Source organism: Carassius gibelio, chromosome A12 (genome assembly GCF_023724105.1).
Source record: "Carassius gibelio isolate Cgi1373 ecotype wild population from Czech Republic chromosome A12, carGib1.2-hapl.c, whole genome shotgun sequence".
Taxonomy (NCBI): Eukaryota; Metazoa; Chordata; class Actinopteri; order Cypriniformes; family Cyprinidae; genus Carassius; species Carassius gibelio.
The window spans coordinates 7,594,980-7,620,430 of NC_068382.1; the positions used below are offsets into that span (position 1 = coordinate 7,594,980).

At 36.5% G+C, this 25,451-nt stretch overlaps 2 protein-coding genes across 2 annotated transcripts; one reads left to right on the top strand and one right to left on the bottom strand.

The window, feature by feature from the left end:
- The first annotated feature begins 753 nt into the window (after positions 1-753).
- On the top strand, positions 754-10,642 carry LOC128025624 (protein FRA10AC1 homolog). Its single transcript, XM_052612118.1, has 14 exons — positions 754-789; positions 2,061-2,143; positions 2,964-3,056; positions 3,151-3,196; positions 3,416-3,492; positions 3,585-3,668; positions 3,772-3,856; positions 4,634-4,645; positions 8,700-8,775; positions 9,417-9,459; positions 9,547-9,677; positions 9,911-9,955; positions 10,256-10,340; positions 10,492-10,642. The coding sequence occupies exons 1-14, from the start codon at positions 754-756 to the stop codon at positions 10,532-10,534; spliced, it is 939 nt and encodes a 312-aa protein (XP_052468078.1). The 3' UTR covers positions 10,535-10,642.
- Positions 10,643-11,651: 1,009 nt separating this feature from the next.
- On the bottom strand, positions 11,652-24,477 carry pde6c (phosphodiesterase 6C, cGMP-specific, cone, alpha prime). The gene is made up of 22 exons (XM_052610985.1): positions 23,871-24,477; positions 22,489-22,641; positions 21,716-21,805; positions 21,499-21,639; positions 21,341-21,415; positions 21,197-21,261; positions 18,108-18,174; positions 17,811-17,858; positions 17,484-17,633; positions 17,256-17,399; positions 17,113-17,178; positions 16,842-16,988; positions 16,132-16,239; positions 15,943-16,052; positions 15,770-15,857; positions 15,588-15,688; positions 15,391-15,498; positions 15,247-15,310; positions 15,074-15,148; positions 14,869-14,952; positions 14,073-14,226; positions 11,652-13,773 (listed from the first exon to the last, which is right to left on the bottom strand). The coding sequence occupies exons 1-22, from the start codon at positions 24,336-24,338 to the stop codon at positions 13,724-13,726; spliced, it is 2,556 nt and encodes an 851-aa protein (XP_052466945.1). The 5' UTR covers positions 24,339-24,477; the 3' UTR covers positions 11,652-13,723.
- Between the last annotated feature and the right edge of the window lie 974 nt (positions 24,478-25,451).

A 25,451-nucleotide genomic window follows, 5' to 3' on the forward strand; every position in this document is an offset into this window, starting at 1 on the left:
AGCCCAGTTTTAGCGTTTTTTAGCACTTCCGTTTCTGACGCGCAGACTCAAACGAAGCTTGACGACGTCAGCAACCTGTCTGCCAGATGTAAATCTTCTAAGTGGCTGTGCGTGCAAACTGCCATCGTTAATCTTGCAGAGACGGCGAGCTTGAGCAGGGAGTTCTTTGTCGTGAGTGAGCAGGAGTAAGTATTCTGATTAATTATTTTGTATAGTATTTTAAAATGTAACGGAAGTACGCCATATTAAGTTAATTGCCTGCGAGCTTCTCCTCCTGTCTGTACGGTAATGCGACAGAGAGCCGAGTGGTTATGACGCAATCGTTAGCCTATTTTTACAAAAACTGTTTCTACGGGGCCATAATGTAACATAGAAGGTAATGAAGCCCTTTATACATTGTCGTGTATCTTTAGAAATAAATAATGGACAAACAGAGTCTTTAAACGCCTCAGATGTAAAGTTATTCGCTGTCAAAGTGACGCCAAAATGAATGGGAGTCAATGGGAATGCTAACGCAAGTGAAGTTCTGCTAAAAGATGGCAGCCCCCACCCGACTTCAACTTCCGGTCGAGTTCCTTGCCCCTTGGACCAGACATCAGACAGACGGGAGCCTGGACTAGCTTTGTTTTGGCCACGTGGTTTATACGTCATCACTTCGCGCCCGTATTTTACATTCAGCTGTATACAAACCATAGACAGTAAAAGAAACACGATGAGCTGTGTGGATAAAACCATAGACATCATATAATATATATGTCTATGGATAAAACTGCTCTAGACCTTGTGAAGGTAGTTCTGAATCACAAGACCAGTCATGCACGGGAATCTGTAGATTTAATTGAACTGATTTAAATCGCTTGCCATGCATTACTTAAAAGTATTTCTTATCTTTGTCTCATATCGCACATTGATCGTCCATGGCGCATTACTTTTCACGAAATTAATTCCAGAATAGATTTGCTCGTGTCAGTTAACACTGTAAAGCCTGACATATATGTTGCATAATATCCAATAAATCAGACCTTTATGGTGCATATAGTATGATATAGTAACAATATGGTGCTTTGGTATTCAGTTTATGTTCATATAAGATGAAATTCTGCTTGTAATGTATATAAATTAGTATAGCAGGCTACTTAAATAAAATCAATGTAAATATTAGATGTCATCCTATCTTTCCCGATAATTTTTCTCAATAAGATTATATTTAATTCTTAGTTTTATGATCAAACCTCTGTAACATAATGCAATCCAATAGTGAGATCAACAAACAAACATTCCTCAAAGCCCTGTTGCATCATATCTGATATTTACACAAAAAAAAAAAAAAAACTTTTCTAAAAAATGATTTGAGGATAATCAAGTTAACCTAAGTTGCTTTACTCCAGCAAATTGTCAACTTGAAAATTTTATTTATTCTTATGTTTATCAAGAGTTCACAACAAAAAGAGTATGAACTGTCGGTCAGACAACAGAAAGCATGTAGTAGATTGAGAAAAAAACAGGTTTTTCAGTAAAATTTTAATCATTATAGAAGCCTTTGAAATTCTAATATAAATATGATACTGTGAATGATGTGTTAATGCATTATACAGAGTGTTTATCTATAATAATTAATATAATGTGTATTTGTGTGATTTAACCAGTTTTTAAATGACATTTATTTCATGGTTCCAGTTGTTGTTGTCCTAAAGTCTGAATCTCAGTAGTCAGTGTGAGAGCTGACCTTCACATGATGTGGCCTCCAGTCTTTGACGCTGGGTGTTGTATTTCCTGTGCTGTGCTGAAGCAGCATCATGGCAGCTGACTCAGTATATCACCCATGAAGATGACAAAGTACTTTCCCTCTTAGCTGTGGTCAGCTGCTCACCTTGCATTCACTTTTCCTCCAGTACTGCCATGAAATCACTGTGTTGACATTCGTGCCGACAATTGTGTCAGTGTCCTGTTATTGTAGTAACAAGAAGAAGTGCTCATAATACAAAGTTTAGAACTATATAAGCTAGAACAGGAAGGGTTTGAAGAAATGTGAAATAAGATAATGTTGTGTTATGTTTTAGGGCCATGGAGGAGGAGGGTATGACTCAGATTTCAGTGATGATGATGATGGCGGTGGAGGGAAGTGCAAATATGGTGAGAATAGGTAAGAGTTTGTTTTATATCATTAACAAAACATACCATGGTTTTTGGTGTCACGTTTTTAGGAGCCATGGTTATACCATGTTTCCAAATATGTAGTACATGTGGTACCTTGCTACATTAAAGAAATAGTTCACCTAAAAATAAAAAATTCTTGCAGAACATTTTCTCACCCTCAGGCTATCCAATATATATATAGATGAGATCAAATATACAGAAATGTAGCATTCAGTCACTTGCTTACCAAAGGATCCTCTGTAGTGAATGGGTGCCATCAGAACGAGAGTCCAAACAGCTGATAAAACATCACAATAACGCCAGTCCATCAGTTAAAATCTTGTGAAGCGAAAAGCTGCATGTTTTTAAGAAACAAATCCATCAAGACATTTCATACAGTCCTCTATCCAATCCATAACATTGCTTTATCCAGTGGAAATTGTCATCATGTCTGGATCAGGAGAGAAATATGCACAGATCAAACACCGTTTACAAGAGAAAACAGTTTTAAACAAATATGTTGGTAGATTTTGATATGAGAAGACAACAGGGAATGGATGTTTTTTCACTGGTGGAAGTGTTATCATGGATCGTGGACACAAATTTTAGCCAGAAGAGACAGTTTAAGTGCAAAAAACCTTAATGATGCAGCTATTTGCATCACAAGATGTAAATAAATTGACTGGAGTGATGTGGATTGTTTGTGAATAAATGTGATGTTTTTATAAGCTGATTGGACTCGTATTCTCATGGCACCCATGCAATAAACACTCATTTCAGGTGCTTTCACTTTAAGTGCTGGTCCTCTGGTGTGTGTTTGGTTTTAGGGAAGGCAAAGACGAGCTGTTACAGAAGCCATTCCAGAAAGGAAAACACACCAAAGTGGCCCATAAGAATGTTGCTGCACACAAATGGGACAGGTACAAGTCCCATCCACCAAAAATAGCAAAATAGTCCATAAAGTCCAGTATGTGTGTGTGTGTACTGAAATCAGTGTTGATTTTCTCCTGACAGAGAGGAAGCCAGAAACCGACGACAGCACCTGATATCAATGAACGCTGTATCCTATCAATGGATATTTTGTGACGGTGGCAGTTTTGGGCTTTTAAATGGCTCTGTATTTCTTTACAGTTCATTTTGCAAGAACTGAATAACACTGATTTGTATTTAGATTAAAATACAGTGTTGAAAGTGCATTTTTAGAGAAGTTTGACCATTGTAAATGAAATATTAATCATTTCGTTTGAGTGGTAAACCATCCTTAACAGCATTTCGTAAGTTTGAGCGTCATAAGAAGTTTGTCAGCGATTACATTCTGTACTATGGAGGAAAGTTTGAGGACTTCAGACGATCCATGTCAGCAGTTTACATTGTTTGGCTTCTGTAGAAATACTTTCAGTCATTAAATCTAAAGACTATTTGATTGGACTGTGTGTTTCCCTGTGTAGGTCTAAAGATAAGACAGATCTGGATGTGGTGACAGAGAACCACCGTTTCCTGTGGAGAGACGAGGATGAGGAGGATATGACATGGTAATGGCTGCTTTTCTCTGTTTGGGCTTCATTTTGATCTTGAATATTGCTCTTGACCTCTGCACAGTCAGTCACCTTAAGATAAAGCTTCTGAAATCTTTAGGGAGAAAGAGCTCGCAAAGAAATACTACGATAAGCTCTTTAAGGAGTACTGTATTGCTGACCTCAGCAGATACAGAGAAAATAAGGTTTGTCTTGTCTTTTTAACCTTGTAAAGCCTGACATATGAAATAACAGTCTGACTTGAATTTTTCTGAGTTTATTGAGCCTTTAGACACAATTTTTGCATAATATGTGTTTTGTATTGCATTTGAAACATCACGCTTTGCCTATAGTATAGAATAGTTCTGATCATGTTGATCATTTAGAAGCCTTAGAAATTCACACATCAAATGTGTCCCTGGAACACAAAACAAGGTTTAAATGTCAATTTTTCGAAAATTCATCTGCAAGCTGAAAAATAATCTTGTGTATGGCTTATTAGGATTGGACAATATTTGGCCGAGATACAACTATTTGAATTTCTGAGGGTGCAAAAAAAAAAAAAAAAAAAAATCGAAATATTGAGAAAATCACCTTTAAATTTCTCCAAATAAAGTTCTCAGCAATGCATATTTCTAAACAGAAATTAGATTTGAATGTCTTTATGGTAGGAGAATGTACAAAATATCTTCATGGAACATAATCTTTACTTAATATCCTAATGATTTTTGGCCTAAAAGACAAATCAATAATTTTGACCAATACAAAGTTTTTTTGGTTATTGCTCAAAATATACCCCAGCGATTTAAGACCAAGGTCCAGAGTCACAAATATGATACAGTAGGCTCTATAGGATTGCATGCTTCTTATGCTAAACTTGATATTTGTTTAGTATTTGAAACGCTCTTATCATTTGAGATTTACTGAATTTGAACTTTTCTGTTACTAGTTTGGATTTAGGTGGCGCATTGAAAATGAAGTAATATCTGGAAAAGGTAATTCAAGAACATTTCTATTGTTCTATACTTGTATATTAAAAATAAGGTCACACTTTAGTTGGGGGACCAATTTTCACCATTAATTAAATATTAACTGTGACATTTGCCTTAATAAACTGCTTATTTGCTGATTATTAATAGTTAGTAAGGAGTTCAGTTTAGGTATGGGGCTCATGCAGAATAAGGCATAAATATGTGCTTTATAAGTACCAATAAACAGGAAATATACTAGTAATATGCATGCTAATATGCAACTTTTTAATAGTGAGAACTGGTCCCTTAACAAAGTTTTACCATCAACATTAACATGTTCACATACTTCAAGTTTTCTGCCTGCATAATGAAATTCAGAGCAATACCAAAACAGTAACATCCTCAGTCACTAGGTGGTGATGAAGTTTTACCAAACCAGGGTCTGACAGGGACTGAAAGAACAGTTTTAGCAGCCCATCTCAGCCAGATATAACTGAGAAAGAGACGTTCTTGCATTACAAAATCAGCAGTTAATTTGCATAGTAAATATTCAACATATAACTGAACTGATCAGTTAGTTAACAGTTAACAGTGTTCACAGCTGAATGCACTTGTTTTACATTTAAAATAGATATTGGGGATATCTAATCGATATTTAATTGAATCATTTTTCTTCAAAATGTATGAAAGTATGAAGTTTATTTGTTTAGTCTTAACCGACTAATTGAATGCAGATGATTATAGATCATATTATGACAATGAACTAATTGGAAAGTGGTGAGTTTGCCTGTGTCATGACGAATGATTTTGAATGCTGTTGTCTCTGGGTCGTGGTTCACGGTTAAGCTATCTTGGTAAGCAAACAAGGGTACGTGTATCAATCAGCGAAATTACACAAACAAATCAATGAAGAGGCCTTTAAATGATTGATGAAATGATCGTACACTGTCAAAAGCTTTTCCTGAGCGAGTCACAGCCCATCTGCCCTCACACCCTGAGTCGCAGATTAACCACCGTGAGCTGGTGGCGTGATGCAACATCTTATTTATTTATTCTATTTAATTTATATTACATCATTTAATCATTTAATATTTAATAGCATTTAATATGATCACTTTTTCTTTTATGTGTTGTAATGAGTACAGGTCAGAATAAGTATTTTTACATAATTATAGCTGTTATTTATTAAAATGTGTAAGTGAACAAACTAAATGTCATTACATTTTAAATGCTGCTATTTGTGAGTAAAAAAATTATAATAATAAGCAGGGGTCCAACATATTGTTGTAAATATTTTAGCTGTTTTAACTTATTTGGAAACCTATCATTTTAATGCATATCAAATTGTGCTGAGGCCCGCAATATGCATTAAAATGATAGGTTTCCAAATAAGTTAAAACAGCTAAAATATTTACAACATAATTTAAATATAATAATAACAAACATATAAAAATCACATCTTCACAAAACTACTGGGAAATTCAGTTTGTTGAAGATTAGCAAACATCTTTGCACATAGTGGCATGTTTTGCATTGGTAAACACCACTCACAGTTTCTCAAGCAGATGTGAAAATCATATACTGAATGTCAAAGCATGTTTTGTTCTCGCCACTTTCAGTTTCTGCTGCTGTGGGACATTTTAATAGGTCCCTTGGGAGATTGTCATGAGGAGTTCCCATCTGCTGATCAGTTTTTACAGTTTAGCAGAATGAGGGCATCCCTGAGACTCTTAATTAGGGTTAACCCTTATGTGTTTTGTCCTTTCTCCAAACACGCTGTTTGTCAGCTTCACTGGCTTTAACAGCTTCAGTGCTGCTCACGCGAGTTCAATTGGAGAGGATAGACGTGGCATGCACGTCATCAGAGAGATGGGGTAATTGGGCGTCTCATTATCCGCATGTGCAACGTGAGGTTGATACCTCAGTCACTCTTTCTGCCGCGAGATCATCTGCGAGCCACGTCAAAGCTCAAGCCTTTCTCCAAGCTGCAACATGACATAATCCTTCACAACACAGTCACTTTGTTTAGGTTTTTCACAGTGTAAGTTGGACACATTTGATCCAAGGTCATGAATAGCAAAAACATGCATGTCCTCATCAACTAACAAGCTACTACAAAAACAATTTCTAAGAAGCACATTTTTTTAGAAAGGCTTTTTCCACCCAGAACATACCTGGAAGACCTAATAATATCAGTCTTCGAAATTAAAGTTTTGTAAACTTCAATCTGAAGCTTATTTTCACCACAAAATAAAAAAAAGTGAATTGCGACTTTTCCTCTTAAAATTAAGATTCCTCTTAAGATTTTTTTTTTTTTAGCACAAATCTTTTTTCTCAGAATTGCACTTTTAAATCCTACATTTGCTATAGTTATAAACTAGAAATTATGAGCTTGCATCTCGCAATTTTTTTATAAAAAAAAAAAAAATACTGTAATAAATAATTGTGACTTTTTATCTTTTCTCAGAACTGTGAGTTTATATTTTCGAACTCTGATTTAATATCTCACAATGACTTTTATTTGTTTGTTTTTCTGCCCTGGAATAAATAATTAAGGTCATTAGGACTTCTCATTTTGCTATTTGGACGACAACTTGAGTTTATTTCTCGCAATTGCTAACTATAATTTTGGAATTGGGAGTTTACATCTTGCAATTCAGTTTTTTTTTTTCTCACAATTGCATTTGACGAATTTTTATCTCGTAGTTCAAACCTTTTTTTCTCAGATTTGTGAGTTTATATCTCGCAGCTGAGATTCTGTTGTTGTTGTTTTTATTCCACCATTGTATAAAAAAAGGAAATTGCAACTTTTTATCTTGCAATTTGACCTTTCCTGAGCTTGTTACATTTTTTTCCATCACAAAATAAAAATGAAAAAGATACTTTTTAACTCGCAACTCTGACTTTTCTTTGAATTGTACGTTTTATTCTCACTGTTCTGACTTAATGTTTTTATGATTGAGTTTATCTCACAACTTTGTTTCCTCATTATTGTGAGAAAATAGATCAGAATTGAGAATAGAGATCTAAACCCAGAATTGTGAGGAAAAAAGTCTGAATCGTAAAATAAAAAGTCACAATGACCTTTTTTTTCATAGCAGGATTATTTTTCCATACATTTAAGCAGTTCACTTTCAGCAGAGGTGTGCTTGGGCTCAGGGCAATGACGGTCCAGACGGCACACTGTCAGAGGTGTGGGAAGCCTGGCAGGAAAACTCCCCGATGACGCACTTTTCCCTCAGCTCCAATCTGGAGCATCCGCTCGTAAGCTGGAGCTAATGTCAGCCCGCTGGTATCTGAGGGGAAATGTTGGCCAGGTCAAGATCATGCGAGGAGAGGCAGCAGTTACAGCCAGTTCTCCATTTATAACATCATAATAAAGTTAGGAATATTTTGTATTCCAAAACACATTTTGTAAGAATATTTGGTAACACTATTCAATTTTAACTAGTTGCTTATTGGGATGGTTATTACTAGCATATTGGCTGTTTATTAGTACTGTAATGCCTTATTCTCCATGACCATATTCTAGATCTCTTAACCCTACCAAAGACCTAAACATAACTTCCTCAACAGCTACCTAACTTTCTATCAACAAGCAAATAATTAGGAGTTTGCTGGCGGTGTTCTCTAATCTAAAGTGTTACCAAATATTCTTAGGTGTATTTTGTTGATTTTCTGTACAAAAACATAATACTACTCCTAAAAATAACCCTAATCATAACTTACCCCTGAAATCAGAGGCGAATTATAGGTTAATAAGAATGGTGTTGAAGCCATTTACCCTGGGTAAAACTATCCCTAATCTGATTGGTGAATTGGATTGACAGGTGAGTAGGCGGTCCTTAATTGTTGTTTGGGACACATCAAGACACATTATACACTATTAATGTGAAATGAATGTGTTGCAGAACACCTCCAAATGTGGGTTCATGTTTCAGATTACTGGATGAGTTTGATCATATGCAACAGGATCACCAGAAACCACCGAAGATGTTAATGCTAGGTGTAAATGTGCCCTAATATACATGAATTGGGACCTGAGAGCATAATCAAACTAGCCTAAATGTATTCACAGATATGCAGTATTCTGTTAATGGTGAATTTTGCCTATGTGGAGCGAGGGGAGAAGAGGAACGCCCTGGTGAAGCTGCGTAAGTTCATGACCCGCGCCGACCATGTGACTGTCTAAAGCGTGCATGCTGTAAGGGGCGGAGCTAACCTAATTAGTGGCTAATAAGGGAAGCCAGTGTCTGTATTTGTGAGATTCAGTAGTTTTTACTGCTAATAAAGCATGATTACTGCTGATGAAGAAAGAATACTACTTTACCTCAACGGTCTGCAGTGCATTCCATTAGAAAGATTCATATACTATAAGTTTTAACCTGGAAAAACTTTTAGGATTCTGCTCTGTATGTTTTTTCTTTTTTTTTATCGGACACATGACATAAAAGCATAAGGAGTATTAAAGAAAGTATAATTCTACATATGTTTTTTTTTTTTTACTCTGAAGCTATATATATATATATATATATATATATATATATATATATATATATATCTATATATATATATATATATATATATCATATGTTTGGTATATACTTAAGTCTCTTATTTAAGGCTGTATTTATTTTATCCATTTAAATAGATTATTTTTTATTTATCATTAATACATTGTTAATGTTTTATTCACTGTGACATAAAAGTTTTTTTTTTTTAACTCTGATCCAATCAAATGAATTTGTTTCAGCCTTTTCAAATATTTAGACGTTTTAGTCATGTTATTTTCCAGGTCTGTGTCCAGAGTGTTCCTTCAAACTAAACTATCATCACAAGTAAGATCCTTCAGCCATTACAAACACAATTACATGTTTAGATATTCATAGACCTGGAGACATCTTAAACTGTGCTATCTGTTCCAGGAGAAAGGAAGTGACGGTGAAGAAGAAACAGCAGTCAAAAGAGAATATGGACAAGTCAGTCTCAAAGAAATCCAAATCATCCAGAAAGCAGAAGCGCAAAGACAAACGCAAACACAAAAAGAGACGCAAAGGCAAGTAGATTTTCAGTGCAAATCAATCTCCCTAACATTTCCAGGACAATTCATCGTATATCTCTGCTTGACTTGGACTTGTTTTTGTGCTGGTGTTTTATATAAAGAGTTGTTGTCATTTGTAAAATAATAACCATTTGGGAATTAAATGGGAATGAAAACCTGGTTTAAATGCAGATCTTATTTTGACCAAAGATGCTTGTTAAATAAACCACTTTTTTTCTTCTGTACAGAATACTCATCTTCAAGTTCAGAGGAGTCCCAGGGTTCAGATAAAGGTATAAATACACCTTTTTTTCATAAAAAATGACTAATATCCATCATCTAGCACCCCCAGGCAGAGAATATACGCAGTATACCTTAATAAATATGTTCAGACCACTGAAACAACTCCAGAAACTCAAATCTGTCGAAGTAGATGGTGGATGAGGATGAAACCTTAAATATTGCATGTGGGCATGTAACTCACTACTGAAACCCACACTGATTAGTTCTCTTACTACAATACCTTTACCAGGCTTACATCCTGCTAGTAGTGTGCTTAGATATATGTGAGTCTAATGTGGTGTATTTTCTAGATGCAGAAAGTGATGAAGAAGAAGAGGGTCCTTCAGAATCAGACCACTGGAGGGGCCCTGCACCCACTGTAGAGGAGAAGTCACGGTGAGATCCCTTTATGTGTCATTATAATGTATTTTACTACAATGCAGATTATACTGTATGTGTACATACAAATGTGGGAAAAGTGTCTTGAACACGTGTCTTTTTAGATCCTAGTTAACTGACAAACCTGATGCGTCTGATTCTTTTTCAGGGAGGAAGAGTTTGATGAGTGTTTTGAAGACATGTTTCTCTGAGTCGAGGAAAGGAAGATCCAAAACAATCTCATGCCTACTGTTTTCTTTTTATAACGGTTAGTTTTGTTTTTGAGAAGAATAGTTTGATTACAATTTGTTGATTATTATTTTTTTTTTAAAATTCAAATAATTTCTACTGGGTCTCATTCAAGGATAAAAATTAGCATATGAAGAATTGTATATATGTGTTTGTAAAATATAAAACATTAACATAATTTATGTATGTGCATATATATATACTGTGTATATATATATATATATATATATATATATATATATATATATATATATATATATATATATAATTTCTGTACAAGTCATTTATAAAAGTATTATGTCACTTGTTGCATTGAACAGAATGTGTATAAACACACACACATATAAAAATAAAATTATATATATAAGTATACAAAAATATATTTGTTCCGTTTATATTTGATATGAATGAGGCCCGCTGTGTGTATCAGTATATTTAAGTGTTTTTTTAATCTTTTTTTATTGAAGTATTTACTTTTAAAGTTTGGTGAGCTCAGATATTTACCATGAAGAGAGATTTGGGTTTCTGTGAGTACAGCAGTCCATTACAATATTTTAGGAACCTATAGCATCTATGTTTGTATCATCTGAACCATTAAATGTTGACAGAACGACAGACGTGCTGTTGTCCATTTTGCCTTGAAATCCCAAATGCATTAGCACTGGCATTTTGAAATGGATTTTCACAGCCAATCAATGTGAAGAATAAGTCAGATGGGGTCGACTCTGTTATTCAGTGTGCCCAATATGTGGAAGTTGCCCTGTGATTGCATTTATGATGCATTTCTGTGTTTCCACAACATTGACAGCGACAGTTGGTGTGGTCTGGTGTTATAAACATTCAAGATGAAGTAATATCGAAAGAACTATAGATAGAGAAGTGGTTTGTCTCCTGTCAGCCCATTACCTGAGCCTCTTTACCTGGGGATGATCCAGCTTTATTAGGTAATCCACTGCATGATAGAAAAAGTCAGAAGAGGTTCCTGACATGCCCTCGAAGCATCCCCAACAAAACTGTGTGGTCACAGAGACCTCAAGCTAATAGCGGATATGTTCAAAGACTCCTTGAGAATCCGGAAAATTCAGATAATGTGTTTATTTGTTCACATTACATCATTTACAATATATGTGCTGTAGCATTCAGTAAATAAGATGACTGGATATTAGTCCCATGCACACTCAATCCAAATGACACAGTAGATAATATTATACACAAGCCTAGCAAAATGCACAAACCATCAACCTGAGATGAGATTTACTTACTTTTGGCCTCTTCAATCTGGGATTTAGAGGGTTTGACATTTAAAGTGAAGATATTTAGACTGCCATGGCCCCTGTTATTGGATTAAAGGCCTTAACTGATTTTTCTAACAAGCGGAGATTGCCTAAGATTGTATTTATTTATTTTTTTCAATGCATTTAAAACATTTCTCTGTAGGTTATCATAGATGCATTTTGTGCATATTGTTGGTGCCTGTTATTTTTTCTAAAGCAGAATGACCTATTTTTGATATCAGGTTCACTAGTACAAATGTTACCTCTTACATCAAATTCTCCAAAGATCAGAACAAGAGACTTTGACCTTACGAATTGGATTTGTGCTTTCTGCCAGAGGAGGTATCTGGAGGCTGCTTTAAATAAGCATGGTATTTAAAGATTAAAGCGGAGTGAATCTAAGGAGCTGCTCTCCCATCAAACTCACTTCAAATCTCCTTATAGGTTTACTTGTTCGAGGACTGACAGTTCCCTCTTGCCTTGTAATGGCATAGTGTACTTTCTTTAAATATCCCCTGACTTGTTTGTGTCTCCATAGAATACCACTAAAAATAATTTAAACATTTGTTATAAATAAATACCTCTATGTTATCAATTGATATTCTATGTAATACTTACAATAATACATAATGTTTGAAACCAAAGTGTCATGCTTAGGTATCATTAAATGATTAAAAGAACAGACATCAAAGTTCTGGTCATAAATGTTCTCCACAACTCCACATATTCTGTTGACACAGAATTAACCATTTCACATTCTCAGCTTTATCTTCTATAAAGAACCAAAAAAAACAAAAGTAGAAAAGATGTCTTGTAATGTATCCATCCAAACACAGCTGCGACAAGAAGATGCAAATGCAACAAGAGGTTACCGCTGCAAGTTACAAGATCTTGAGCCTTGGCAGTGCCATCTTTACTTTTAACAACTCATAATCATTGTGCAAGACTTGTAGCATGAGATCTTTGTACATTTTACAAAGCACTTGCTAAAAGCATTCAGCTTCTGTAAAAGCTATTATTCAAATGAGTTGCTCCTTTAATCCTAAATAAAGCAACTGATATTTATTAAAATAACTTTTCAGTAGTTTAAAGGTGAAGTGTTCTTTCACCCCAGTTTGATATGTAGAGACATCTATAAGAAAGCCATTTGTAAATTGATTTTACCAAAAAGTGTAATGCCGGGTCTGTTAAAACCTTATGTTTGGCCAATTACAGATGAGGGGTGTGTTGAGGAAACATGTTTGAAAACAGTCAGTATTTTTTGCAATTCCCATTTGGTGTAGGAATTGCACACTTCACCAGTGTGATTTAGTGAATTCATCCAAAGAACAATTATCAAATTGGATGCTTTTATGATCAGTTTACAGAGAAGCTAAACCACGTGATTCTGGAATCATTCGAGAAGTTAGATATTTTGAGAAATTAGCAACTGGTAAGAAAGTGGTTCATGCGTATTGCTCTAATTCTTAATGTTTTTGCTGTTACAATGATATACCACAGTCTTAAACTGTTATGGACTCAAAAGCCATACTCCGAGTCATGTTTCGGCCACCACTGTGTGGCAAATGTAGTAGTTGCATATGTAGTACTTCCTCCACTGTAGTTAGTTGTTAAAAGATTCAGTCGAGGTGAAATGACTGATTAGGTACAAGCGTGAAATTGTCTATATAGTGCACTAGGCTGGCACCCCATCAGAAAGAACATCAGACTGGTACAGTTCTTCCATTTCTGGTGAATGCCTACGTGTTCACTTGGAGAAGGTACATCCAAGGAAATTAGAAAACTGGTGAAAATGTAGTGATCCTAGGAGCACGTTTCACCTCCATCTACATACTGGCCCAGACTTTTCTGTGGCTCTGAATTTATGTCAGATGATGTTTAAAATATGGTGCAGGTTTTGGACTTTCCTCCCTCTACGTCCTCACCACCTTCAGTGAAGAAAAAAAAAATAGAAAAAAGAAAATCAAGTTACTGCAAGGTTATGTAATGTACTGTACATTCCCTAAGGCAATGAAGTTAGATTAGCACAGGGTATCCCATAAACACTCAGAAAAAAAGGTACAAAAGGTGTACCAGCCCACTTATGTATAATTTTCCTGAGTGTTTAGTGGGCATCCCTTGCCATTTTCTGATTCATATCCTTCATTTCCTTTTCTATCTATATCCCGTTCTATAAAAGTGCCAAAACGAAGAAAAAAAAAACATTCAGCTAATGGGTCCGACTTACCTTTTTTAGCCTGTTCCTCTTCTAGTCGCTTTCGTTCATTCTCCAAAGCGTCTACTTTTGCTTGGTAAATATCAGCCAGTTCCTTCCAGTGGACCCTGTTGTTGTTCAGGCCATCAAACATGGGAGTGATCTCTTTGTGGAACCTTGAAAATTCCTGTAAAAGAAAAGAGGCCTGTTACTGCAAGCATTGACAAGCCCACCAGTAACTGCCAACCCATCATTTCAGCCAGCGGTTCTCAATTCCAGTCCTTGTGCCCCACTGCTCTGCATATTTTGCACGTTTCTCTTTGTTAACACACCTGATTCAGATAATCAGCTCGTTAGAAGTGAGCACCGTGCATGAACTGTGTTCCCATTGTTCATTGCTCCCCTGAGCAGGGGAAATCTGTTGAAGTTTACCTCACTTCGGAACATTCATTCACTGATTTGTGCTGTGCAGCGTCTTTACACACAGATGACTGTGAAATCATATACCTCTATAAATAAATACAATTTAAATTCAGATCTCGCACAATGCACTTTGAATGGAACATATACGTTTGCTTCTAACTGGAATCATGGCGGAATATCCTGTGATGTCCACTTCGCAGGGCACTTACGTTCGAATAGAACAAACGTCTGAAGCACTAAGAGAAATGTACAAAATGTGCTGAGCACTGGAATTGAGAAACGCTGATTTAAGCAATGTTGTTTTGACATTCCAGGAGATGCCATTGTGGACAAATGCCCCATTTTCTGCTTACACGCATGTCTGTGTTGTGTAAAAAGAAAATGTATTGCAGTGTGATGGATTTACCTTGTACACAAATGAGCACACAAAGTCAATGAAACCACACTGCATCTTCGGAAGTTCATCTGATTTGTTTCTGTCCATCATGGGCTGAGAAAAGATACAAAGGATATATATTTTTTATTCAGGCACTAGTTTTCTCACAATGCAACCAACTGAATGCAACCTTTCAAAAAGCAACACTTGGTAAAATCCATCTCTACAAACTCACAATGGGTTGTTGGTCTAGCACAGTCCTCTCCAGGTCTCCCTGCTCCCAGAATTCAGCTGCCACCATGAGAGCCACCTTTAGAAAAGAGTGTCTTTAGCGGATAATAAACAGTGGAATAGCTTTTAACCCAAGGCTGGATAATCCTGACTTTGAATAACCGAAGTTGCACCTACTTTGCTCTGGACCTCCCATGGCTTTGTAATGGCAGACAAGTCACATCCAGTCATCATCATTGCCCTGTTTGGAAGCAAACATCTCTTCAATCTCTATTCAGTATGTTCTCAGGTAGCGGGGTTCTACTGAGAAGTGATGCTTACATAATGATTTCCTTCCTAATGGGATTGTTGGACACATAGGCAATCGCTTCCTTCTCATCAGTCATTGGTTCGGTGGCATCAACAATCTTCTGGAACATGGTCCTTTTTCTGGTTTGGGGAAGAAATAGGACCATCATCGGTACAACATGTTCTAGAGTGACTCTACTTTAATCCAAGACATGCTCTTGAGCAATTACTTGAAATATAAGGCAAGGTCCGTCGCAATGATGCAGACATCATGCAAGTGCTGGACTGTCTCAAACTGTCGTTTCTGCAGACTTTGGAAAATGTTAACATTCTGTAAAAGAGCCAAAAAAGAAAGTTGATCTGGTTATCATGTTAAATTCTGGAACACTTTGTGCTTCGCGACACAACAAACCTCTTCTGCCATCAGTGTCTTGCTGTAATCAAGATGGTGCCTTTCCAATATGGAGGAACCATGGAGCTTGGCCAGTGGTGATGAGCTCCTACATTGGAAATGGATTGTAAGTAAAATGTATTCTGTGCCTTTTCTGAAAAAAATAGTAGTTAAATATATGTATACTACATTACTTTGTCTGGTAGAGATTGTTGGTACCCCTGTGGTCAATATCGTGACAGAATGCAGCTGCTACCATCGCAAAGGCATCTAGGTCTGAGTAGTATTTTCTCAGCTTTCCAGTCTTTTGGGCAAGCATACAATATTCAATATTACAACCTCTTTGGCAGTAAATAACATGATGTGTGGGCTGAAAGACTCACTTGCAGAAGACAGAACATGGTCTGGCCCACGTTAAATCCGTGCCTCCAGTTATGGTAGGTGATATCTCTGTAACCTTTTCGTACGGTGTACATCCATCTTGTCAGGACCTGGAGTAAGAGTAGACAGCATTAAAATCCCCCAAAGATTTAAACCAGAAACTGAAGGAATGTCATGCTATTTATCCCATAAATAAAATATGAAAGTCCAGTAACAGCTGACATGTAATTCTTTATCTTCAGATTTGTTAAAATGCAATACATGGAAGTTTGTGAATGGTGGACATTTGATTTCTGTGGAAATCTGCTGAGCTTTTGGTTGAGTCTGGTCATTGATAATCACCTGCCAAAAATAAACATAGGCTCTAGTAATAAGATGAGTGCTACTTGGAGAATTAGCCTTAAGGGGTCATTGTGCTACTTCCATTCTACGTATATGCATGTGAATGCTGAAGACTGGCAATACAGACTTCTGAATTAAAAGCATCCAAACTTTAAGGCTGCAAATTTAAAGTTGAAGAAAATTGGAGTAGATTGTATACTTTGGATTCATTAATATTTTTTATATAGATGCATTTAAATAAGACACCATAGAGAATGACATCACATCAGGGCCTTTCCTCTGTTCAAATACATTTTTCGAACTCAAAGTATACAGTAGTTTGACCGCTACAGTGTATTATTGTGGAAATGCTCATAAAGTCCAGTCTCACCTCTGCTGGCACTTTGAACTTCTCTACCACTCCGAGTTCAAAGAAACAGCGAATTCCACACTTGATAAGGTCAACCTCAGAGAGAGGAAAGTCGCTAAAACTAAATTCTAGCAGATCGACATCCTTGGCTACTGGAATGTTGGCTCTCTGTGTATTAAAATACAAGTAGATATATAAAACGAAACATCCTTCATGTTAAACATTTTAGATCAATAATATGTTCACTATGAGTATACTGGTTCAGAGTAAAAAATAAATAAAAAAGTCATACCAAGAGTTTGTACATTTCTTTCTGATCACAGTCCTCAGGGTTCATGTCAAACTTCTCCTTCGTGTTCTAACGAGACGAAAAACATTTATTTAACTTAATAAAGACTGCAATTTCTTAAAGCATGAACTTGTATGATGTCTCACCAGAATCTGCTGGACTTCAGCTGGGGTGGCTTTGGTCTGGTAGATGACCATTTCTGCTGCAATCTCTCTTCTCCACTCTGTCCGATTCAGTTTGTCATATGTGTCACAATTCAGTACAGACCATCCTAGGAACTGTGTTAGCGCCTGAAACAAAGTCAGAAGAACACATTAGTGTTGCAGCACAAGATTAAATGGAGCTAAAAAGATGGCGACCATTTAATGACTCACTTCAGTTATTTGTTCATCCTGCTCATCGAATGGCTTGCCATCTTTCCGGTTGAAGAAAGTGGCAACACCCACAATTTCTTCTTTCTTGTTGACAATGGGAAGGGACAGGACGTTTTTGATGAGGAAACCAGACTCGTCCACAGCTTCTTTCTGAAAAGTAAAGCAATTTAAAAAGTGTGATAATTACATTCACCTTGTCGATAAACTAATCAGAATTATGACCAAAACAAATTGTTTTCTGTTTCATTTTGAAGTTTCCAGGTTTGTGTGGTGTTGATCAGGAGCTATGAACTTTTAAAGGGTTTATCCTGGAATGGCTTACAGTACCTGGAATGTAAAGTAGTCATCTGCAGCAACATTCATCATGTTACAAATCTGCAGAAAGAAAAATAAAGTCAGCATAAGCAATAATACAACAAGGAGTTATTTAACACATTAAGTAGCTCTTTTAACTTTTTAAGTATTTTTTTTAGCCTAGGAAAACTTTAGGACAAGTGTTTGTTCAAGGGGCACTGGTGTAACCAGATCTGAGCCATTTTGTCACGATAACATTATTAATAATTTTTTTTTTTTTTTTCCAAAATTTCATAGTATTGGACTTTAAGAAAATACTTTTTTACTTACAAAACCATTTTCAGCCACATAGCTAGGGAGGCCGCTAACAAGTGCCCAGTGGTCTACAGGAGGGGTCCTGGAAGCAGAAACATACAAATAAGAGAGGTAGGCTTGCTAGTACGCTATATGGGCAAAGGTGTGGACACCCAAACACTACACCATACACTCACCAGCCGCTTTATTAGCTACAACTGTTCAACTGCTCATTAATGCGAATAGCTAATAAGCCAGTCACATACCAGCAACTCGATACATTTAGGCATGTAGACATGGTCAGGACGATCTGCTGCTTTTCCTCATTCATTCTTGTAAGTTTTTACATTCCACCACAAGTGCACGTGAGTTCAACGCTACAACAACTGGTTGATCAAATTACAGTCATAGAGCAAGAATACCTGGAATCTGTTATAATCATTCCCGGGTACTTTAATAAAGCAGATATATCATGTGAACTACCAAAATACAGACAGCTCGTTATATGTCCTAGCAGAGACAGTAATATACTTGACCATTGTTACACAACAATAAAGGATGAATATCACCCTGTCCCACGGGCAACTGTGAGGCTCTTTGATCACTGTCTGGTTCATCTTATATCAACCTACAGGCAGAAACTTAAATCAGCTAAAATTGTAACAAGGACAGTTAGAAAATTGACTAATGAAGCGAGCAGGATTTTACAAGCCTGCTTTGACTGTAATGATTGGGGTGTTTTTGAATCTGCAGCCACCAATCTGGACATTCCTGTGCGCATTCCGACAAGCACTCAACTTACAACAACAACAAACCATGGTTCACTGCAAAACTCAGTCAGCTCTGTCAGGCCAAAGAAGATGCCTACAGAAGTGAGGACAGAGTCTTGTATAAACAGGTGGCCAAAAATACACTGAAAAATTAGATCAGGGTGTCTAAGATAAACTAGAGAAATCAGTTTTCCGCCATTGAGCCTGCATCAGTGTGGAGAGGACTGAAAGACATGACCAAATTTGAAGACAGCATCCTCCAGCACTGTAGAGAATCAACAACTGGCTGAAGATTTTAATGAGTTTCACTGAAGGTTTGAAAAACCCTGTCTCACACCCCACATTAAAAAATTAAAAAATTCAACTCACACGTCTCCCAGAAATCCTGTATAATTCAACCAATTCAATGATGAATTCGAAACTCCTGAAGTGTTTCCACTTTTGTGTGCCATATGCATCAGACGTACAGCCAACGGTCCTTGGGTATGACGTCTGAGGCTGAGACTACATGGGACTGCACTACATCCTGCATGGGACTGTAAGGATCCTGTTCGTGGACTTCAGCTTGGCCTTCAACACTAATATCCCAAACTTCTTCTTGTCCAAATTTACCAAGCAGCTCCCTGAACCAAAATTCTCATCCAGCACCCGCACCATCTGCACTGGTGCCCCCCAAGGATGTGTTCTCTTCCCACTGATCTTCTCCATTTACACCAATGAGTGCACTACAAACGTTCCTTCTGTCAAGCTCATAAAGTTCACAGATGGCACCAAACTTATTGGCCTTATTTAGGATGGTGACGAGTCTGCTTATAGATAGAAGGTTAAAGAGCTGTCTGTCTGGTGCTGTTATAACAAGCTGGAGCTGGACATGATTAAGACAATGGAGATGAGAGTGGACTTCAAGAGAGTCCCCCCATCCACTCCCCTTCATGAACAGCACTGTGGCAACAGTGGACTCATTCAAGTTCCTGGGCATCACCATCTCTCAGGACCTGAAGTGGGACTCCATTGTCAAAAAGGCCCAGCAGAGGTTGTACTTCCTTTGCCAACTGAGGAAGTTCAACGTGACACAGGAGCTGCCAATACAGTTATACTCTGCAGTCATTGAATCCATCCTCTGCACTTTGATAACTGTCTGGTTCAGCTCAGCTACCAAATCAGACCTTAGAAGATTGCAGTGGATAGTCTGGACTGCTGAGCGAATCACTGGTACAACCCTCCCCACTCTCCAAGGATTGCACTAATCCAGAGTGAGTAAAAAGCCTAGCAAAATCATTCTGTACCCCTAACACTCAGGCAACTTTCTCTTTGAGCTGTTGCCATCTGGTCAAAATCTCCAGAGAACTGAGCAGCAGAACAGCCAGGCATAAGAGCAGTTTCTTCCCTCAGGCAATCCGTCTCATGAACAGTTAACTTGAAAATAAATGCATAACACACAACACTATTTATACATTTATCTATTTACACACCATACTTCTAATTCACATTTCCTTGCATTTGTGTATAACATACCTATTCACACAAATGCTATCCATTGCCTATTTGTATATTGTGTAGTTTTTTATCTTTTAATCTTGTCACTGTAATCTGTTTGTGCAGAGGAAGCTTCTGTCACCAAAACAAATTCCTGGTATGTGTAAACATACCTGCCAAAAAAGCTCTTTCTGATTTGGATTCAAGTTCAAACCAAGAATCAGAATAGGGGAGAAAGGTTATTTAAGTGACTTTGAACGTGGTATGGTTGTTGGTGCCAGATGGGCTGGTCTGAAAAATTCAGAAGCTTCTGATCTTTTTCCATACGCAACCATTTCTAGGTTTTACAGAAAAGGATTCGAAAGAGAGAAAATATTCAGTGAGCGGCAGTTCTGTGGGTTAGAATGCTGCCTGGTCTGGTGAGTCTCAATTTCTGCTTCGAAATTCAGATAGTAGGGTTAAAATTTGTCGGAAACGACTAACCCTGGCTTGTATCAACAGTCCAGGCTGGTGGTGCAATGGTGTGGGGGATATTTTCTTGGCACATTTTGAGTGCCTTAGCACCAGTTGAAGAACCTTGTGGTGCTATAAAGAACTTTCTGTGCAGTTGAAAAATTTCCATGGAACCATAGATGCCAATAAAGAACCTTCATTTTTTTAAGAGTGAAAGGTGTTCATATGGGTTCAGGTTTGGCTCAGGCCTTGTGTACAGTTCTGTAGATTTGTCTTCACAGACATTTCTGGAATAACCAAAAGCATTAGAAAACTGTGTCCAAATAGGTTTACCTACTGTACTGTATGAGTGGCAGAATAAGTGGTCTTATGACATTAGAATTTTCGTAATATGAGCAAAGAACATGTTTTATAAAATATGCTTACGGTATGACTTTGATCTCTTCTTTGTTTTCTAAGAGATAATCAATGATCTTGTAGAAGTTGATTTCCTGTTGGAAGAAATAATAAGCTATAACAATACTAGACAGCAACACTGACTTGTTTACCAAATAGAAACAAATGTGTTACCCTGCCATCAGGTGTCTTTGGGCCTTTGTATGGCTCCACATCTCCCAATTTAATCGGCCACTCATCGTAGAACTCCTAAATAATCAAATGAAAGTTGAGTGTTTTTATGAACTGCTGATCAATGACCAAATGCAGGATGGTCACCCTATGTCACAAACCTTTTCTTTGGTCATGTCCAGAAGGCCAACAGAGTACCTCTCACACTGGAGGTAGGTCCTGACAGTGTACAGAGCTTTGTGGAACTGTCGCTCAATGTCCGTCAACTCTTCAAACACTTTGCTCGCAGACCATAGAAGAACCTGTGGCAGCGGTATACAGTCAGAATCAAGTTTCAAATCGCAGTCTACCATTAAGTGTAGTAGTCCGTAGCATTACCTGGCTTCTTCTAGATTCCACGTTATACATGTATGAAGTGTAATGCTGTAGGGCAATGACTGTGGCGAAAGTGATGTACTTGGTGAAGAGCTGAAAAACATTGGCTTAATAATTAAAAAATATTGTCATATCTGTTCTTATACTGACACAGTGAAATCTCAGTCTAAAAAGGTCTGTTCAAATTAAGTATAACGGTTGCACTTTATTTTACAGTACGTATACTAACATGTACTTATAGTGTACTTACAGTCTATTTATCTAAGAAAGTTCTGGTAATACAACATGGGGTAGGGTTAGGTTTAGGGGTAGGTTCAAGGTTAGTACCTAGTTATTACATAGTTATTGCAATTACTATAATAAGTACATAGTATGTACATGAGAAACATGACTGTAAAATATAGATAACTGTAACTTGAACTATATTAGCATCCACACCAATGCTCCATAACGTTCTGTTTATAAGTGCATGCTGCAGTTTTGTTGTCTGCCACTTGAAATGCGTGTGCTCTTTAAAGTCGGATGAATTCTAATTGACTGTCAATGTTTTTATCATTCATCAGCTGGAAAAAAAAAGTTTTTCGATTTGAACGATATCATTCCTCTGTGTAAATGTCATAACAGTAGTGGTGTGAACTTCCCTTTTCTCATAGTATTAATGTAGTGTGTACGTATTCCGAAAACAGCGAATAATCTGATAACTCAAACTCCAACAAATTTGAGGTCAGTATCACATGCAATGATTTTCACATTGATGTCATTTTTCAAATACTCACATCTTCATCTGCTTTGGAGAACTCATTTCCTCCAACTTTGTTTATTGCCATGACCACACCAAGTGGGTCTTTCCCGTTCATGAGTGGGGCAGCCAGCATGTTTTTAGTAGTGTATCCTGTCTGTTTGTCCACAAAATCACTGAATCTGGGATTCTAAGAAACAAATACATTCTTTAATGTTAAATACCGCCGTTTCATGATCAATTCGTTGACATATAGGTTGGTTAAAAACTACTTGCTACAAAATATCCATTAATTTCGACACATTTTATTTTCAAGTTCGTATTAACTTCCCATGGTTTGAATATCATTATGTTAAGCTAGATGCTTCAGGGTATCATTTGTTTACATTTAATCTCTTAGGCCACATTTTCATTTCATAAATAAAGCCTCTTAATTATGAGTTATATTGTTATATATGAGTTATCAGTGCAGTCGTTGGTTACTGAATGATATCAAGATGCAGCAGGTTAGCAGAAGCACAGCAAATAAGCTGCTTTTCTGCAGGGGGTTGACTGACCTCCATCAGCACAGGACAGAAAAAGTTTAATCCTTTGTCAAACCAATAGTCGACTTTCAGGTCCAGACCTGCCTGATAAGCCTAAGAAGATGTTTTGCTTGCAACTTAATGAGTGTCTTTTTATAAATGAACGTATGTAAAGCATATTAAGAGTACTATAAAAACCAAAAACACAGCTCTTTCCCTATGACCTAAAATGACTTTTACTTCTGTAACCTAATGTAGTTTGGTTGTTTCAGTCATATTAATATTATAATAATATGTTTGACTATAACAATGCAAGTTATTTTAGAGGTTATCTAATTAAGAACATATTTTGGTTAGCTGACAAAACAGGTTTGTTTAATCTACATAGACTGTCATCTATTAAGAATAAAAAAATAGTTTAAAAAAAAATGTTTCTGCAATTCTGCACACAATTTACACAGCAGATATTTTGCTATATGCATAACAATAATATGTTGATAATGAATAAGTCTTTTTGTGTGTGTGTGTGTGCTCCAAGTTTTATGGCATTTAAAATTTTGATCTCAATCCATAAGGTAGCTGAATGTCTTAAAACTCTATTAATTACTATTGATTAACCCCATTAAGTTTAAACATTTGTTACAATTTTTATATATTTTTTATGTTATTTATTTGTAAATTGTTTTGTTTTTAATTTATACATACATACATATATATATATATATAAATATATATATATATATATATATATATATATATATATAAATTCAATGTAGTCTTTCAGTGTATACTGCTTGAATTTAATGCGTTTGCATTTGACATATTTAAATTTTACAAAGCTTAAAAGGCAGTGGTAAAAGCAAAAGTAAAAGACAGCTTTACTTCTTTTACCCACCTGTTTGACATCCGGAACATTAGCTGGTTTTTTGGTGGTCATTATTTGGCCAACTATGCCCATGTCAGTAGGAAACACAATTTCAGACTGAGGGTTGACTACATTCGCCTCGTATTTTGAGGTAGGGGTGACATCAAAAAGACACGTAGCGAGCTCAGGGATGCCGTTTCTCGCTCGGTTAATGAAATAGCTGCAGCGGTCAGCGTTCACCAGCAAACATATCCTCTGCAGGACCTTGTGCATGGCCTTTTCCATAATAGGCTGCGAATGCATTTCTTTGATCATGTCAAAGATGATGTTGGCCTCCTGGATTTGGCTGACATCCTTGAACGAGACCGGATCTTTGATGTCAAGTTTCTCTGCGAAAGCAGCGGTGATGGCCTCGCTTCGGACCTTCTTGTCGAAATACTCTTTGGCGAACTGAGGGTTATTCTCCAAGTATTTTTCAACACTATCCTTGTCTGCCATTTTGAAGTGTGCTTCTCTGCTTTCCCTCTCACAGATTCATTACTTGTGGGGTGTCAGGATGAAAAGTGCAGCTTCTCAGTGATACCCTCCTTCAGATAGGTGCATCCTATGGTCTCCTCCGACAGACTGTCAGAGAATAGTGGCTTACAGGCTGAAGAGATCAAAGTGGCCGCTAATTAAAGTGACGTCATGACATTAAACCTCTAAGCTTTCTTAGCCTGCAAATCCCCAGCCTGATCATTTTATGTTAGACAATCGAGTCAGAGTCAAACGCCTCTGTTTTCTTCCGAGGAGAAAGTGTCGACATATGACATAATATTTATCACAGCGGTTTGTTGATTAGACTGATGGAGTTTCTTCACAGGCCCAGTGTTAATAGATAAGTCCGAACATAAAATCAAGTGTAGTTCTAAGTGCTTAAAATGAAAAATGTTTCACCAGAATTCAACAGGTAAAATATATGATCATGCAAAAACTTTGCAAATGGTTATATCCAAACAGTAAATTTAAACTTCATTTAAAACCTTTTAATCAGGTTTTGATTTTTTTTTTTTTTTTTTTTTTTTGCTTTCTTTTAAAAAATGGCAAAAAAATCTGACCTTACGAAAACTAGGTTAGGTCAGTTGAAATCTCATGCAATTTCAGCAGTAATTAATTTAAATAATAATGTAATTGAAAAAAAGTGTATTTTGATTTTTTTTTTTTATGATTTTGAAAGAAGTCTCTAAATCTCTTAGTAAGAATAACTATTAATATTATGAAATATAATTAGAATTTAAAATAGCTGTTTTACTGTTTTATATATATATATAATTTATATATATATATATATATATATATATATATATATATGTGTGTGTGTGTGTGTGTGTATGTATGTGTCACACTGTAGGATTAAAAATTTATTAATAAGGGCAGAATTATGAAAATAAAAACGTATAAGTCACAGGATTGTCCTTTATACATGCTTAACTGCTTAAAATCATAATATTTAATACAAAAAAGTTAAAGTGATGTGTCAGTAACCCGAGTGCAAATGTCTTGTCCTTATTAAACTTAGCTCTCAAGCTCTGAAAGTAAAAAGAGAAATTCACCAAATCAGGCTAAGGTTTT

Coding starts and splice junctions, on each gene's coding strand:
- pde6c (XM_052610985.1), bottom strand. CDS start 24,338: ATGGCAGACAAGGATAGTGTTGAAAAATACTTGGAGAATAACCCTCAG. Junction 16,989..17,112: donor AAGAAATGTACAAACTCTTG/GTATGACTTTTT, acceptor TTTAATACACAG/AGAGCCAACATTCCAGTAGC. Junction 15,858..15,942: donor AACAATCTCTACCAGACAAA/GTAATGTAGTAT, acceptor TTTCCAATGTAG/GAGCTCATCACCACTGGCCA.
- LOC128025624 (XM_052612118.1), top strand. CDS start 754: ATGTCTATGGATAAAACTGCTCTAGACCTTGTGAAG. Junction 790..2,060: donor CTGCTCTAGACCTTGTGAAG/GTAGTTCTGAAT, acceptor GTTATGTTTTAG/GGCCATGGAGGAGGAGGGTA. Junction 2,144..2,963: donor TGCAAATATGGTGAGAATAG/GTAAGAGTTTGT, acceptor GTTTGGTTTTAG/GGAAGGCAAAGACGAGCTGT.